This window comes from Mandrillus leucophaeus, unplaced genomic scaffold (assembly GCF_000951045.1).
Source record: "Mandrillus leucophaeus isolate KB7577 unplaced genomic scaffold, Mleu.le_1.0 Scaffold43, whole genome shotgun sequence".
In the NCBI taxonomy this organism is placed as follows: Eukaryota; Metazoa; Chordata; class Mammalia; order Primates; family Cercopithecidae; genus Mandrillus; species Mandrillus leucophaeus.
This window is the reverse complement of record NW_012104587.1, coordinates 1,889,653-1,904,175: the sequence shown is the minus strand read 5'-3', so window position 1 is coordinate 1,904,175 and position 14,523 is coordinate 1,889,653. Positions and strand designations below refer to the sequence as shown.

The 14,523-nt window shown below is 49.9% G+C and overlaps 1 protein-coding gene across 5 annotated transcripts in view; it reads right to left on the bottom strand.

Moving 5' to 3' along the window:
• SLC3A2 (solute carrier family 3 (amino acid transporter heavy chain), member 2) overlaps positions 1–14,523 on the bottom strand; it is a 56,611-nt gene that overhangs the window by 8,443 nt on the left and 33,645 nt on the right. The window contains exons 3-11 of one of the 5 annotated variants that reach the window (XM_011993411.1): positions 14,272–14,334; positions 8,954–8,983; positions 6,597–7,025; positions 5,971–6,144; positions 5,023–5,114; positions 3,503–3,571; positions 3,338–3,396; positions 2,670–2,850; positions 2,419–2,562 (exon numbers count right to left, since the gene is read on the bottom strand). In XM_011993411.1, coding sequence (XP_011848801.1) covers positions 2,419–2,562; positions 2,670–2,850; positions 3,338–3,396; positions 3,503–3,571; positions 5,023–5,114; positions 5,971–6,144; positions 6,597–7,025; positions 8,954–8,983; positions 14,272–14,334 — 1,241 coding nt within the window. Of the gene's footprint in view, positions 1–2,418; positions 2,563–2,669; positions 2,851–3,337; positions 3,397–3,502; positions 3,572–5,022; positions 5,115–5,970; positions 6,145–6,596; positions 7,026–8,953; positions 8,984–10,779; positions 10,876–11,806; positions 11,903–14,271; positions 14,335–14,523 lie in introns of all 5 variants that reach the window. The other 4 variants (XM_011993410.1, XM_011993412.1, XM_011993409.1 and 1 more) reach the window with 4 other exon arrangements.

Here is a 14,523-nt window from a genome sequence, read left to right as displayed (position 1 = left end):
AAAATAGGACTTAAAAAAGGCCTGGGGTCAGGCATGGGGGCTCACATGTGTAATTCCAGCACTCTGGAAGCCCAAGGCAAGAGGATCGCTTGAGCCCAGGCATTTGAAACCAGCCTCAGCAAAATAATGAGCCCTGATCTCTACCACAAAATTTTAAAAAATTAGCTGGGTGTAGTGTCCCTATAGTCCCAGCTACTGGGGAGGCTGAGGAGGGAGGATCACTTGAACCCAGGAATTTGAGCTTGCAGTGAGCCATGACTGCACCACTGTACTCCAGCCTGGGCAACAGAGTGAGACCCTGTTTCAAAAAAAAAAAAAGCCGTGGGCCCACTGTCCCTTATCCCTCTTCCCATTCCCATTCTCATCGATATATAACCTCCCCTACTCATGTCTGGCTTTTTTTTTTTTTTTGAGACGGAGTCTCGCTCTGCTCAGGTTGGAGTGCAGTGACTCGATCTTGGCTCACTGCAACCTCTGCCTCCTGGGTTCAAGCGATTCTCCTGCCTCAGCCTCCCGAGTAGCTGACTATAGGTGCTCGCCACCACACCCAGCTAATTTTTTTGTATTTTTGGTAAAGACAGGGTTTCACCATGTTGGCCAGGCTGGTCTCGAACTCCTGACCTCAGGTGATCCACTCACCTTGGCCTCCCAAAGTGCTGGGATTACAGGCATGAGCCACCACGCCCGGCCTGGCTAACTTCTGCTGCATGAGTGAGGCAGGCTCCCACCTCAGGGTCCTCACACATACACTGTTGCGCCCCAGCCGAGAGTTCCCAGATGACTGCCAGCCAGCTCTCTCACTTCCCTCAGGTATCTGCTTGGTTATCTTACCAGGTCTCCCATGGCTGCTCTCTATAAAACAAGCCCCATCATCCCCTAGTCTCTAGGCTACTTACCCTGCCTTCTTTTGCATAGCACTGATCAGCAGCTGGCATTTTATTTAGGCATATCTAGTTATCTAACCACCTCCAGCTCTCTTGTGCAATGCTATATCCTCAGTGTAACAGATAAAAATTATTCTATAAACATCTGTGGAATAAATGAATAACTGGTTCTATAAACATCATGCTGATGGCAGGGTGCAGTGGCTCGCACCTGTAATCATAGCAGTTTGGGAGGCCAAGGTGGGAGGATCACTTGCGCCCAGGAGTTTGAGACCAGCCTGGGCAACACAGTGAGACCACACCTCTACAGATTTTAATAATTAGCTGTGGCCAGGCACAGTGGCTCACACCTGTAGTCCCAGCACTTTGGGAGGTCAGGGCAGGCAGATCGATTGAGCCCAGGAGTTGGAGACCAGCCTGGGCAACAACAGTGAAACCCTGTCTCTACAAAAATTAGCTGAGCGTGGTGGTGTGCGCCTGTATTCCCAGCTACTTGGGAAGCTGGGAGGCAGAAGTTGCAGTGAGACATAATCGCACCACTGGAATCTAGCCTGAGCAACAGAGCAAGACCCTGTCTCCAAAAAAAGATTAGCTGGGCATGGTGGCACACACCTATCTATAGTACATATCCCAGCTACTCAGAAGGCTGAGGTGGGATGATCACTTCAGCTTGGGAGGCGGAGGCTGCAGTGAACCAAGATCATGCCACTGCACTCCAGCCTGGGCAACATAGTGAAATATTGTCTTAAAAAAAAAAAGTCGGGCATCAACAGTAACCCTGTGTCCAAAGCTTGCGAATGCCTTTGTAGTAGTATCCCACCATGTATTTCTTTCTTTTTCTTTTCTTTTCTTTTTTTGAGAAGGAGTCTTGCTCTGTCACCCAGGCTGAAGTGCAGTGGCGCAATCTCAGTTCACTGCAACCTCTGCCTCCTGGTTCAAGTGATTCTCCTGCCTCAGCCTCCTGAGTAGCTGGGACTACAGGCGTGCACCACCACGCCTGGCTAATTTTTGTATTTTTAGTAGAGACTGGGTTTCACCATGTTGGCCAGGCTGGTTTCGAACTCCTGACCTACAGTGATTCACCCGCTTTGGACTCCCAAAGTGCTAGGATTACAGGCGCGAGCCACTGTGCCCAGCCACTGCCATGTACTTCTCCACTTATTTGTCTGGCTCCCTCACTAAGCTATGAGCTTCCGAGGGCACAGAGTCTAGCACAGTACCCACTGTCCAAAGAATAAAGGAATGAATAAATGAATGGTGGCTACCATAGCAAACATCTGCCAGGTACCAGGCATTATCATTAAAAACATGCCCTCATTTAATGCTAATCACCCTTCAAGAAATGCAGTAACACAAGGGATGACCAAAATTCAGAAAGGTAAAATAATCTGCCCAAAGTCACACAGCTACCCAAATACTGCCTAGGAATCAAATGCGTTTTCACCCCAAGGCTCACGTCTATCTGCCGCCATCCCCAGAATCATCATAAGATGGAGAAACAACCTCCCTGTGACAGACAGACAGCAAGCAGTACCTGTCCAGGAAGGGCAGCCGCCTTCAGGCCAATCTCATCCCCGTAGCTGAAAACAGGGGTCCCTGGCAGGGTGAAGAGCATCAGCTGGTAGAGTCGGAGAAGTTGAGCCGGCAAGAAGGAAGTCAGGAGCCCTGCCTGAGACAACTACAGGGAGAGACACTCCGGTGAGCCCCATAACCCACCTCTGCCTCCGTCTCCCAGCAACGCTTTCTTCTCCCATCTGCCCCCTTTCCCACCAGCATGGTACTCACACTCCAGCTGCACCAGCGATTGCCAGTGGCATTCAAATACTGTGTGACTAGGGATTTTGTATGCTCCCCAGTAAAGCTGGAATCAGACAGGTATGAGCTGGTCAACAGCAAGTCTTTGTTGGATTCGAGTAGGCTCACGATCTGCTGAAGGTCGGAGGAGTTAGTCCCTGCAATCAAGAGCCTGCAGAAGGCAGGCAGGGGGTCAAGGTTAGTATAAGAAAGAAAGAACGGGGCCGGGCGCAGTGGCTCACGCCTGTAATCCCAGAACTTTGGGAGGCTGAGGCAGGCGATCACCTGAGGTCAGGAGTTCGAGACCAGCCTGACCAACATGGAGAAACCCCGTCTCTATTGAAAATACAAAAATTAGCCGGGCGTGGTGGCACATGCTTGTAATCCCACCTACTTGGGAGGCTGAGGGAGGAGAATCACTTGAACCCGGGAGGCGGAGGTTGCGGTGAGCTGAGATCGTGCCATTGCACTCCAGCCCAGGCAACAAGAGCGAAGCTTCATCTCAAAAAAAAAAAAGTAAGAAAGAAAGAATAAAGGTAAAGAAAGAATAAAGGTAAAGAAAGTTCTCTAGACTAGGAATCCCCCCTTCTTAGGCCTAGCACTCCACTGAGGGGTTCCCACAATGGAACTCAAGTCAGCAGAATGGCACCCGCACCCACCTATCTTCACTGAAGCCCTTGGTGATGTTTTCCCACTCAGCCAAGAATGAGGATGCATCCTAGAAAGAAAAAAGTAGAATCAAGGAACAGGGAATATTACTAGGCTCTGGCTGAGTCCCTCTGTTCTCGCCCAAGCTTTGTCCCTAATGGGGAAAGGGAACTCACCTTCAGATTCTCTATGTCCCGAACCTGGAACCCATCCACGCCAACTTGCAGCCAAAACTCCAGAGCATCCTACACGGGACAGAAGAATAGAGGACAGACATCAATTCTTAGGAAAAGGCTCAGAAAATTCCAGCCCACACTAAACCTCACCCACCCCACACTTCCCCGGGAGCTGGGGAGAGAGGCCTGTGCCTTGCCTCTGTCTTCCCCACCTGCACTACAAAGGTTTAGCCTTTGGACCCTTCCAGTTCTACCCTTCCACTGATTTTCTTAGTGCTACAGCATTTTAGTTCTCTATTCTTGCCTCTGGCAAATCACACAGCTTCACCTTTGAAAGCTACAGAAAAGGCACCAGAGAAAAAGTACATCCATAAACAAAACTTCGTTTAACACTTAGCATTGGAATGTTAGTGTATCTATTTTAGAGATGAAGAAACAGAGAAGCAAGGAGACACGTCCACGGTCATTCACAATCAGTGAGCAGCAGACAGGATCTAAAATGTCAGTCAAGATGGCCCCTCTCCCAGTTTCCTGAGGTCTGGGGAAGGTGTGAGCACAATAGCTGCTCAGAGCAAGGCCAAGGATGAAAGATTGAAATTCAAAGCACAGCCCCAGGGCAGTTTAGATTTGAAAAGAGGCCAGTGCTGCAGAATGGAATCCTGGCAGTCATCCTGCACACACCACAGAACTTCACCCTCACTCTCCTATTCTTCCCTTTCTCTGGGCCATGTACCCTCTCCTCTGGTCTCCATTTCCATCTGAGACCCCCACGCCAAACCATCCAAAAACATTCCCTCATCAGCATCTTTTAACAGGTCCCCTAGTAACTGGCAAGGCCTAAACTGGATGATCCCAGGGTCCTACCCAAATGCTGGGAGTCTAGACTTCTATCTTAGAATCACAGCTACCAGCAGTGTCAGTATATGCTTCCATTTTTGTTCTACCCATGCTGAACATGTCAGTGTCCGAGGACCCAGACATCAGGAGCTAAGGTAACATTCGAAGTCCTACTCCTAGCCTGCTGAGCATAGATCTGAGCCTATGGCAAATTAGATACCTTGCTGGTTATACAGGGAATTGGAAAACATCTATAAAATCCTTGGCACAGTCCCAGACACATAGAGTACCCCAGTGCTTATCATTTCAGACTGGGCTCTATTCCAAATACATCAAACAAGAACTGGGAAACCAGTCAGGACAGGATTCCCACAGAGAAAGGGCTTCCTCTCCCAAAAGAAAGAAAAATCAAACTTCCAGACTGACATCTGAGAAGGTCCCTTCCTGTCACTGTCTCATCCTCAGAGTCAAGGAAATAAGAAAAATAAGAGGTCAGAAAAGGAACAAGAAAAACAGGTGTGCTGTTGGCCTATCCTTTGGCTATAGGAGGAGGCATTCCTGCTTGGTCCCAAGGAGCAAAGGGACCCTCAGCTGCAGCCAGGCTGGGTCTACAGGGGTTGCTGTGAAAGGACCATTCCAGCCCCAGCATCTGACTTCCACCAGCCATCAGCTCCAACACTCACCTTCACCTTGGTGGCCACACTGTCAACCTGGGTGGAGAACCACGAGTTCTCACCCCGGTAGTTGGGAGTGAGGTCCAGAATGACACGGATGCCTAGAATAATGGAGGAAGACGCAGTTATGAGACAGTCTATGAGTTAAGGGGAAACAAGGAAATCACAAATGCAAGTCACTGAGTGTTTCCTATCTATTATTTGGTACAAAAGCTTGAATTTGAACCCTGGCAAAATTCATTCCATTGAAACAGATGTGAGCAAGGAAGGGCCTTAAGATACAGGAAGGCAGGCCAGGCGAGTTCAAAACCAGCCCGATCAACATGGTGAAAATCGTCTCTACTAAAAATATAAAAATTATCCCGGTGTGGTGGCACATGGCTGTAGTCCCAGCGACTCAGGAGGCTGAGGCACGAGAATCGCTTGAACCCCAGAGGAGGAGACTGCAGTAAGCTGAGATCGCTCCACTGCACTACAGCCTGGGCGACAGAGTGAGACTCCATCTCAAAAAAAAAAAAAAAAAAAAAAAAAAGATATTGGAAGGCAGAAAGTTTATAGTGCAGAGAAGTGGCCCCTGTGTTCCCCACTCCCAAAGTGAACCTTTTTAAACATGTGTCTATACTGAGTTGTAAAACAATATTTGGGATTCTTCCCCCGCAAAGAACCTACTGTTTTATAAGTTTAAAACCACTGGTTTAGTAAATATCTACATTTTGCAAACAAAGACACTAAAGCCCAGAAGTTAAATGACCTGCTCAAGATCCCACAGCCAAATAGAAAGCCCCCAAACGACTGGACAAATCCATTTTGGGCTGAAGACTAACAAATCTCCCCTCTACCTGCTTTAGGAAAACTCAGAGCTAGTTATGAGGAAACGCGACAAAAGTTCTATCTATCCTACTTCTCCTCTGGCCAAGTCCTTTCTAGCTGTTTCCCTGGGAACCCCAAGATACCTACTCTTTTTTTTAGCCGATTGCAAGAGACTGTCAAAATCTTCCTTGGAGCCAAAATTGGGGTCGATCTGCTGCAAGTTGGTCTGAGCGACATCGTCCTTCTGGTTCTTGTGAAGTGGGCCCAGCACAAGGCCCTTCACCTTCAGAGAGCTCAGGTAATCGAGACGCCCCTTCAGACCTGAAATGGGGGACTGGGTTAACAGGTGAGGCCCCTCTGAGGGGCCCCTGACCTCCCCACTCTCCCTTCTCCCAAAGCCTAAGGATGGGACGGGAAGCAGGGAGGGGGGAGAGGGGGTGATGGGGAGGCGAGGCTGAATCACGAGACTCAGAGGAGCTGATGTAAGGACTCCTGCACATTACTTGAGAAACCGGTTGCAACTGGCTTCTGGCGCCGCGGGGAGGGAGGACGCTGAGTCACCCACCCTCGTGACAGAGTGAGGGGCGGGTCGGCTTTCTTCAAAGAAAGGAGGGAAGGGCAATGTGCCGGGGAGGGGGTGGGGGAAGAGGGAACGGTCGTCGGTACCGGATGGAGGGGAGAACCAGCTAGATCGTCTGGAGACAGGGGAGAGGGTCGGTGCAGGCCACCAGATTCAATCCGGGGCACCCGGGGCGGCGGCGCGCTGCACTCACCCGCCAAGTTGCCCGAGCCGTGGCCCTGGAAGGCCTGAAGGTCGCCGATGCGGTAGAGGGCGCCCGTGTGCCACCACTTCTGCGCCGGTAGCTCGCGACAGCGCGGCGCCCGCACGATTATGACCACGGCACCCGCCAGCATGCCGAGCCAGCCAAGCCAGAAGAGCAGCAGCAGCACCCAGCGGGTACGCACCCAGCCGGGACTGCCCGCCACCTTCAGCAGCTCCTCCTTGGACAGGCCCGTGAACTTAGCGGCGGCTGCTGCCTCCGCCTCGTCTTCCGCCACCTTGATCTTCACCAGACCATTCTTCTCGGCTCCCACCACGGCCATGGCAGCCCCAGACGCCGCGTTCATCGGCTGCTTCTCGGGTTCTAACTCATTCAGCTCCACCTCCTTCATATCCACCTCGGTGTCCTGGCTCATGGTGCCTGCAGAACCGGCGACACGACGAAGCTTGAGGTCAGATGGTGGCTCAACCCCTGCCCGGACCCTCGGACCCAGAACGGTCTCCCGGCCTGTGTGCCTCCGCGCAACTTCGGCTACTGCATCTGCTCAGCAACAGGCGCGGCCTCTGGGAAGGGGCAGCGGAGCCCCGCCCCGGCCCGCCCCTTAAGGTGGAACCTCAGGGACTGCCCCAGCCGTGGGCGGCTCAGGGTAGTAAAGTCAGGAACACGCCTCCGACAGTACTTCCTGCGTCTTCCAATTTCTCATCTCCAACTTGTCTAAACCTAAGGTTCTTTTCAACCTGACTCTGGGAAGGCTTGGCACGGAGCCACCTTTAAGTGGACAAGGCCTGTGATCCTCGCCCAAATCCCGAGGCCCCTCCAGTGTCCTTTAGGCCTTACCGCTCCCAAAGGCCCCTCTTCTTCCGTTCCGGCAGGCTAGTAACTACCCCAACACCATCCTCCATTTGCCCCTGGTTCACTGCCGGGTTTTCCCAACTTCGCATGGCTCCTTGCGCTGTCAGAGGCAGCCAGTCGCAACTTCTGCCTTTTCCCCCCCCAAGGCTTGCCCTCTCAGGCCTCTGGGACTTGGCGCTAGACCTCTGCTTCCATGCACGGCTTACTCCCACTCGTTTTTCAAGACTCATCTTGAATTTATTTCCAGTAATTCCTCATGCAGCAACTATTTATTGTGTACTCACTACAATACTTTGCTTTGTTAACTTTATTGAATTAACAAGAATCCAGTCTTCTTCACAGTACTTTAAAATGAACGGTTTGGGCAGGAGAGTTGAGGTAGACACTTCCCTTCTTATCCTACCCCACCCCCAGCTGCTAGCACGTAGATGTTTGGCAACTAGGAATCCAGAAGAGACTGATAGGGCTGTAACGAACATAACAGAGCTAGGTCTCAGAGGCATCCACCTTCTTTCTAGAATAGACCAGAAGATGCCATGGCCAGACTCTTTCCCACCTTGCAAGGTCTATCACGGTCATCCCAAACTCCCCCACGGTCCTGTCTCCCTATCACTTCACTATGTTAGGCCTTGGAGGCAGCTGATACTGCAAAGGCTTTGAAGAAGCCTAGAATTCCCTCCACAGGGTCCTTGGATTGAAGTGGGGCAGAGAAAAGGTTCACAGCAGGAAACCACCGGACATCAACAGCATGAGGTGCCAACACTCTCAGGAACTCCTCGTTCCTAAACAGTGCCAGCTGGGCTACTTTCAGAGAGGAGCTGGAGACCGGTTCTTTCTCCCTTTCCCACCTAGGCTGGAAGCCAAGATTGCTGTGTATTTGGAAGAAAGCAAAAGCCAAGGTCTTAAGTAATAGCACAGAGAAAAGGATCATCTTCTGCTGGTCTCCTCCGCAACCCCAGGCAGCCATCCTCATCCCCACCCTAGGAACAAGGGGTGCAGGGGGCAGCCCCTGGGAGAAGGCGAGCAAGTGCGTTCAGATCAGTGATCAAAGATGATAAGAGGTCCAAGGTGCCCTGCATGTGCCGGATAAGAAGTGCCAACCAGAAGTTCTGAATGGACTTTATCTCGAGCACAAATGCTCAAGGCTGGGCGCAGTGTGACTCATACCTGTCACCTAGCCCTTTAGGAGGCCAAGGAGGGAGGATTTCTTGAGGCCAGGAGTTTAAGACCAGCCTGGACAACATATTGAAACCCAATTTCTAAATAAATAAATACATTTTAAAATTATCTGGGCCTGGCTGGGCATGGTGCCTCACACCTGTAATCCCACCTGCTAATCCCTGTAATCCCACTTCTTACGCTGTGGCATGAGAATCCCTTGAACCCAGGAGGTAGAGGTTGCAGTGAGCCGAGAATGGGCCACTGCACTCCAGCCTGGGTGACACAGCAAGACTCTGCCTCAAAAAAAATAACAGGCTAGGTGTGGTGGCTGACACCTGTAATCCCAGCACTTTGGGAGGCTGAGGCTGGCAGATAACTTGAGGTAAGGAGTTTGTGACCAGCCTGGCCAACATGGTGAAACCCCATCTCCACTAAAAATACAAAAATTAACTGGGTGTGGTGGCACGCGCCTGTAGTCTCAGACTTGGAGGGGTGAGGCATGAGAATCGCTTGAACCCGAGAGGCAGAGGTTGCAGTGAGCCAAGACTGCACAGCTGCACTCCAGCCTGGGTGACAGAGTGAGACTCTGTCTCAAAAAAAAAAAAAAATCTGTGACTGGTGATGTGTCCCTGTAATCCCATGAGGTACCAACATTCAAGGGAAGCAAAAGCAGGAGGATCACTTGAGTTCAGGAGTTTGTGAGGCTGCAGTGAGCCATGGTGGCACCACTGCATGCCAGCCTAGGAGACAGAGCAAGGCCTCAGAACAAGGTTGAGAACTGTGGGGTCAGAAGCTGTCTTTGAGATGGTCCAACATGACACAGTATCTCACGCACAGACCCTCATGGCTCCAAATGACTCAAGTCAATTCCTTTTTTTTTTTGAGACAGGGTCTCACACTGTCACCCAGCATGGAGTGCAGTGGCGCGATCTCAGCTCACTGCAACCTCTGCCTTTCAGGTTCAAGCGATTCTTCTGCCTGAGCCTCCCCAGTAGCTAGGATTACAGGAGGCGTGCACCACCACACCCGGCTAATTTTATATTTTTAGGAGAGACGGGGTTTCACGCGGTTGGCCAGACTGATCTTGAACTATTTCAGGTGATCTGCCCACTTCAGCCTCCCAAAGTGCTGGGATTACAGGCATGAGCCACCGTGCCCGGCCTGAAGTTAATTCCTTCTGCATGCATAAAGAGGATAACAGCTTGCCTCTCCAATCTTATAAGCTACCACCGCTTCACAGGCACTATCCTCCAGCCATATCAGCCTTGAAACACCTGCCAGTCTCAAAACACACCAGGCTTTTTCAGGCCTCTGCATCTTGTACATGCCCTACCTCTGCTGTTGGCACTTCCTATTCGTCCACTCAACCTCATGAGTTCCTATTCATTCAAGATCTAGCTCAAGTGACAGCTTTTCTCAATTCCCCAGACAAAATTACTATCCATCCCTCCACCATGCATCTGCCTCTGCTACAATCATGTCCCATTTGTTTATTACATTTCTTTGTCTGGATGTCTCTTTGTCCTTGAAGACAAGTGGCAGGCGCCTTGTGCTATTGTCAATGAACCTGCCTATTCCCTGCCTATTCCCTGCCTATTCGGAGGCAGCATATAATAGGCACTTCGCAAGTGGTTGGTAAATAAGTGGATGAACTATGTCAATTAAAACCAGTATCTCCCTTCTTAGAAACAACTAAACAGGCTAGGCGTGGTGGATCACACCTGTAATCAGCACTTTCGGAGGCCAAGGCAGGCAGATAATTGAGGTCAGGAGTTCAAGACCAGCCTGGCCACCATGGTGAAACCCTGTCTCTAATAAAAATACAAAAATTAGCCAGTCATGGTGATGGGCACCTGTAATCCCAGCTACTCAAGAGGCTGAGGTGAGAGAATCACTTGAACCCATGATGCAGAGGTTGCAGTGAGCCCAGATCGTACCACTGCACTGCAACCTGGGCAACACAACAAGACTATCTCTCAAAAAAAAAGAAAAGAGAAACAACCGAAAAAAACTAGCATGTGAAGACAAAGGCAGGAAAATGGAAAAGAATTTAAATAACACTGTATCATATCAAGATGAACCTGTTACTGCAGGAAAACAAACCAAGACTTGTAACTGTTCAACCAAAATAAAACAAACTGCCAGGCACTGTGGCTCACACTTGTAATCCCAGCCCTTCGGGAGGCCAACGCAGTCGGATCAGTTGAGGTCAGGAGTTCAAGACCAGCCTGGCTAACATGGTGAAACCGCGTCTCTACTAAAATTACAAAAATTAGCCAGGCATGGTGGCGCCTGCCTGTAATCTCAGCTACTCGGGAGGCTGAGGCAGAAGAATCACTTGAACCCAGGAGGCAGAGGTTGCGGTGAGCCAAGATCGCGCCATTGCACTCCAGCCTGGGCAACAAGAACAAAACTCCATCTCAAAAAAATAATATAAAATATAGTAATAAAAACTAATAAATTAGGAGATAGAGGACAGGAAAACAAAAAGACTACAGAGAAAAAGACTAGAGAAAGGGACCGGAGGTGACTAGAGAGCCTCAGGTCCTGCCATATGTGTTGACATAAAGCTTTATATTTACTATAGGAATGCAAAGAATATAATTTTTCAAGAGTTTAGCCTTTAAGAGAAGGCTGGGACAAAGCAAAGGAAAGAAAGCAGTTTGGCAGTCCAGATGCCAATAAGGTCCACTTTACATTCAGACAGGCAGGGCGGTGGAGCCCTGAAATGCAGAGGGCCAAGTTTACAAAGAAAGTTCCTTTCTAACCCTCTGCTGCAAAAATCCGTCACATGCTTCCTAACACATTATGATTACTTGATCTTAGCCTGAAAATAGCACATTTATTTTTCCTCAAACATGTAAAAAGGAGTGACCAGGTACAGTGGCTCATGCCTTTAGTCCCATTGCTCTGGGAAGCCAAGGCAGGAGGATCACTTAAGCCCAGTAGTTTGAGACCAGCCTTGGCAACATAGGGAGACCCCATCTCTACAAAAATTAATAAATTAGCCAGGCATGGTGGCTCACCCCTGTGGTTCCAGTTACTCAGGAGGCTGAAGTGGGAGGATCACTTGAGCCCTCAGGTCGAGACAGCAGTGAGCTGTGATCAAAATCACACCATCGCATTCCAGCCTGGCTGACAGAGTGACCCTATGTGAAAACAAACAGGTCAGGTGTGGTGGCTCATGCCTGTAATCCCAGCACTTTGGGAGGCCGAGGCAGGTGGATCACCTGAGGTCAGGAGTTTGAGACCAGCCTGGTCAACGTGGTGAAACCCGGTTTCTACTAAAAATACAAAAATGAGCTGGGCGTGGTGGTGGGTGCCTGTAATCCCAGCTACTGGGGAGGCTGAAGCAGGAGAATGGCTTGAACCTGGGAGGCGGAGGTTGCAGTGAGCCTAGATCATGCCATTGCACTCCAGCCTGGGCAATAAGAGGGAAACTCCATCTCGAAAAACAAACGAAAAAACAAACAACAAAAAACATCTAAAAAGGATTTCTTTTTTGAGACAGAGCCTCACTCTGTCGCCCAGGCTGGAGTGCAGTGGCACAATCTCGGCTCACCGCAAGCTCCGCCCCCTGGGTTCACGCCATTCTGCGGCGGACTACAGGCGCCCGCCACCACGCGCAGTTAATTTTGGTTTTTTTTGTTTGTTTTTGGTTTTTTTTTTGTATTTTTAGTAAACACGTGGTTTCACCATGTTAGCCAGGATGGTCTTGATCTCCTGACCTCATGATTCACCCGCCTCAGCCTCCCAAAGTGCTGGGATTACAGACGTGAGCCACTGCACCAGGCCCATGTGTTACTTTTATAATTAGAAAAAGTTATATATCTTGGCTTACTACAGCCTTAACTTCCTCAGCTTAAGAAATCGTCCCACCTCAAGTGGTCCCTCCCACTTTAGCTTCCCAAGTAGCTGGGACCACAGGTACTTGCACTATGCCCAGCTTTTATATATATTAGTTTGTTTTTTTGTTTGTTTGTTTGTTTTTTGTTTTTGAGACGGAGTCTCGCTGTGTCTCCCAGACTCAGTTTGTTTTTTCGTTTGTTTTTCGAGATGGAGTTTCCCTCTTATTGCCCAGGATGGAGTGCAATGGCATGATCTCGGCTCACTGCAAGCTCCGCCTCCCGGGTCCACGCCATTCTCCTGCCTCAGCCTCCCGAGTAGCTGGGACTACAGGCGCCCGCCACCACGCCCAGCTAATTTTTTGTATTTTTAGTAGAGACGGAGTTTCACCGGGTTAGCCAGGATGGTCTCGATCTCCTGACCTCATGATCCGCCCGTCTCGGCCTCCCAAAGTGCTGGGATTACAGGCTTGAGCCACCGCGCCCGGCCGATAGTTCTCTTCTTTAGCAGCCAGTGTCCCTCCTATAGGATTCATAGTAACAATTAATAGTATTCTGACATCGGTTCTTCAGATAGTAACTGCCAAGTGAACTGCTTTGGTTGGAGTCTCTTTCTCTGCTTTAATTTCAGCCATGCTTTGACTTCCAAATGCTCAATTCCTTAACCTCACCCATCTTTCATTTTTCTTTTTCTTTCTTTTTTTTTTTTTTGAGACAGAATCTTGCTCTGTCACCAAGGCTGTAGTGCAGTGGTGCAATCTCAGCTTACTGCAACCTCCGACTCCCAGGTTCAAGCGATTCTCCTGCCTCAGCCAAGTAGCTGGGATTACAGGCACCTGCCACTGTGTGTGGCTAATTTTTGTATTTTTAGTAGCGATGGGGATTTGCCATGTTGGCCAAGCTGGTCTCGAACTCCTGACCTCGTGATCGTCCCACCTCAACCTCCTGAATAGCTGGTATTACAGGAGCATGCAACCATGCCTGGCTAATTTTTGTTTTCTTTGGTAGAGACAGGGTTTTGCCATGTTGTCCAAGCTGGTCTTGAACCCCTGGGTTCAACTGATCTGCCTCCCAAAGTGCTAGCATTAGAGGCATGAGCCACTGCACTCAGCTAATTAATTCTTTTTTAAAAAAACTGAAATGCGGTGGGGCTCACGCCTGTAATCCCAGAACTTTGGGAGGCCAAGGCAGGTGGATCACAAGGTCAGGAGTTCAAGACCATCCTGGCTAACACAGTGAAACCTCGTCTCTACTTAAAATACAAAAAATTAGCTGGGTGTGGTGGCGGGCACCTGTAGTCTCAACTACTCAGGAGGCTGAGGCAGGAGAATGGTGTGAACCTGGAAGGCAGAGCTTGCAGTGAGCTGAGATTGCGCCACCACACTCCAGCCTGGGCTACAGAGCAAGACTCTTGTCTCGAAAAAAAAAAAAAAAAAAACCTGAAATGGCTGGGCGTGGTGGTTCCTGCCTGCAATCTCAGCACTGTGAAAGGCCAACGTGGGAGGATCTCGTTGTTTTTTTTTTTCCTGAGACAGTGTCTCACTCTGTTGCCAAGGTTGGAATGCAGTGGTGCGATCTCAGCTCACTGCAAGCTCCGCCTCCCGGGTTCACACCATTCTCCTGCCTCAGCCTCCAAAGTAGCTGAGACTACAGGCGCCCACCACCTCGCCCAGCTCATTTTTTGTATTTTCAGTAGAGACGAGGTTTCACCGTGTTAACCAGGATGGTCTCGATCTCCTGATCTCGTGATCCACCTGTCTCGGCCTTCCAAAGTGCTGGGATTACAGGTGTGAGCCACCATGCCCCGCCAGGAGGATCTCTTGAGTCCAAGAGTTCAAGACCAGCCTGGGCAACATAGTGAGACCCTGTCTCTACAAACAAACAAACAAACAAATAATAACCAAAAAAAAACCCCATATATTCATGAGTAGAAAGATTTGATGGGCATGGTGGCTCACGCCTGTAATCCCAGCACTTTGGGACGCCAAGGTGGGTGGATCACAAGGTTAGGAATTTGAGACCAGTCTGGCCAACATGGTGAAACTCCATCTCTACTAAAA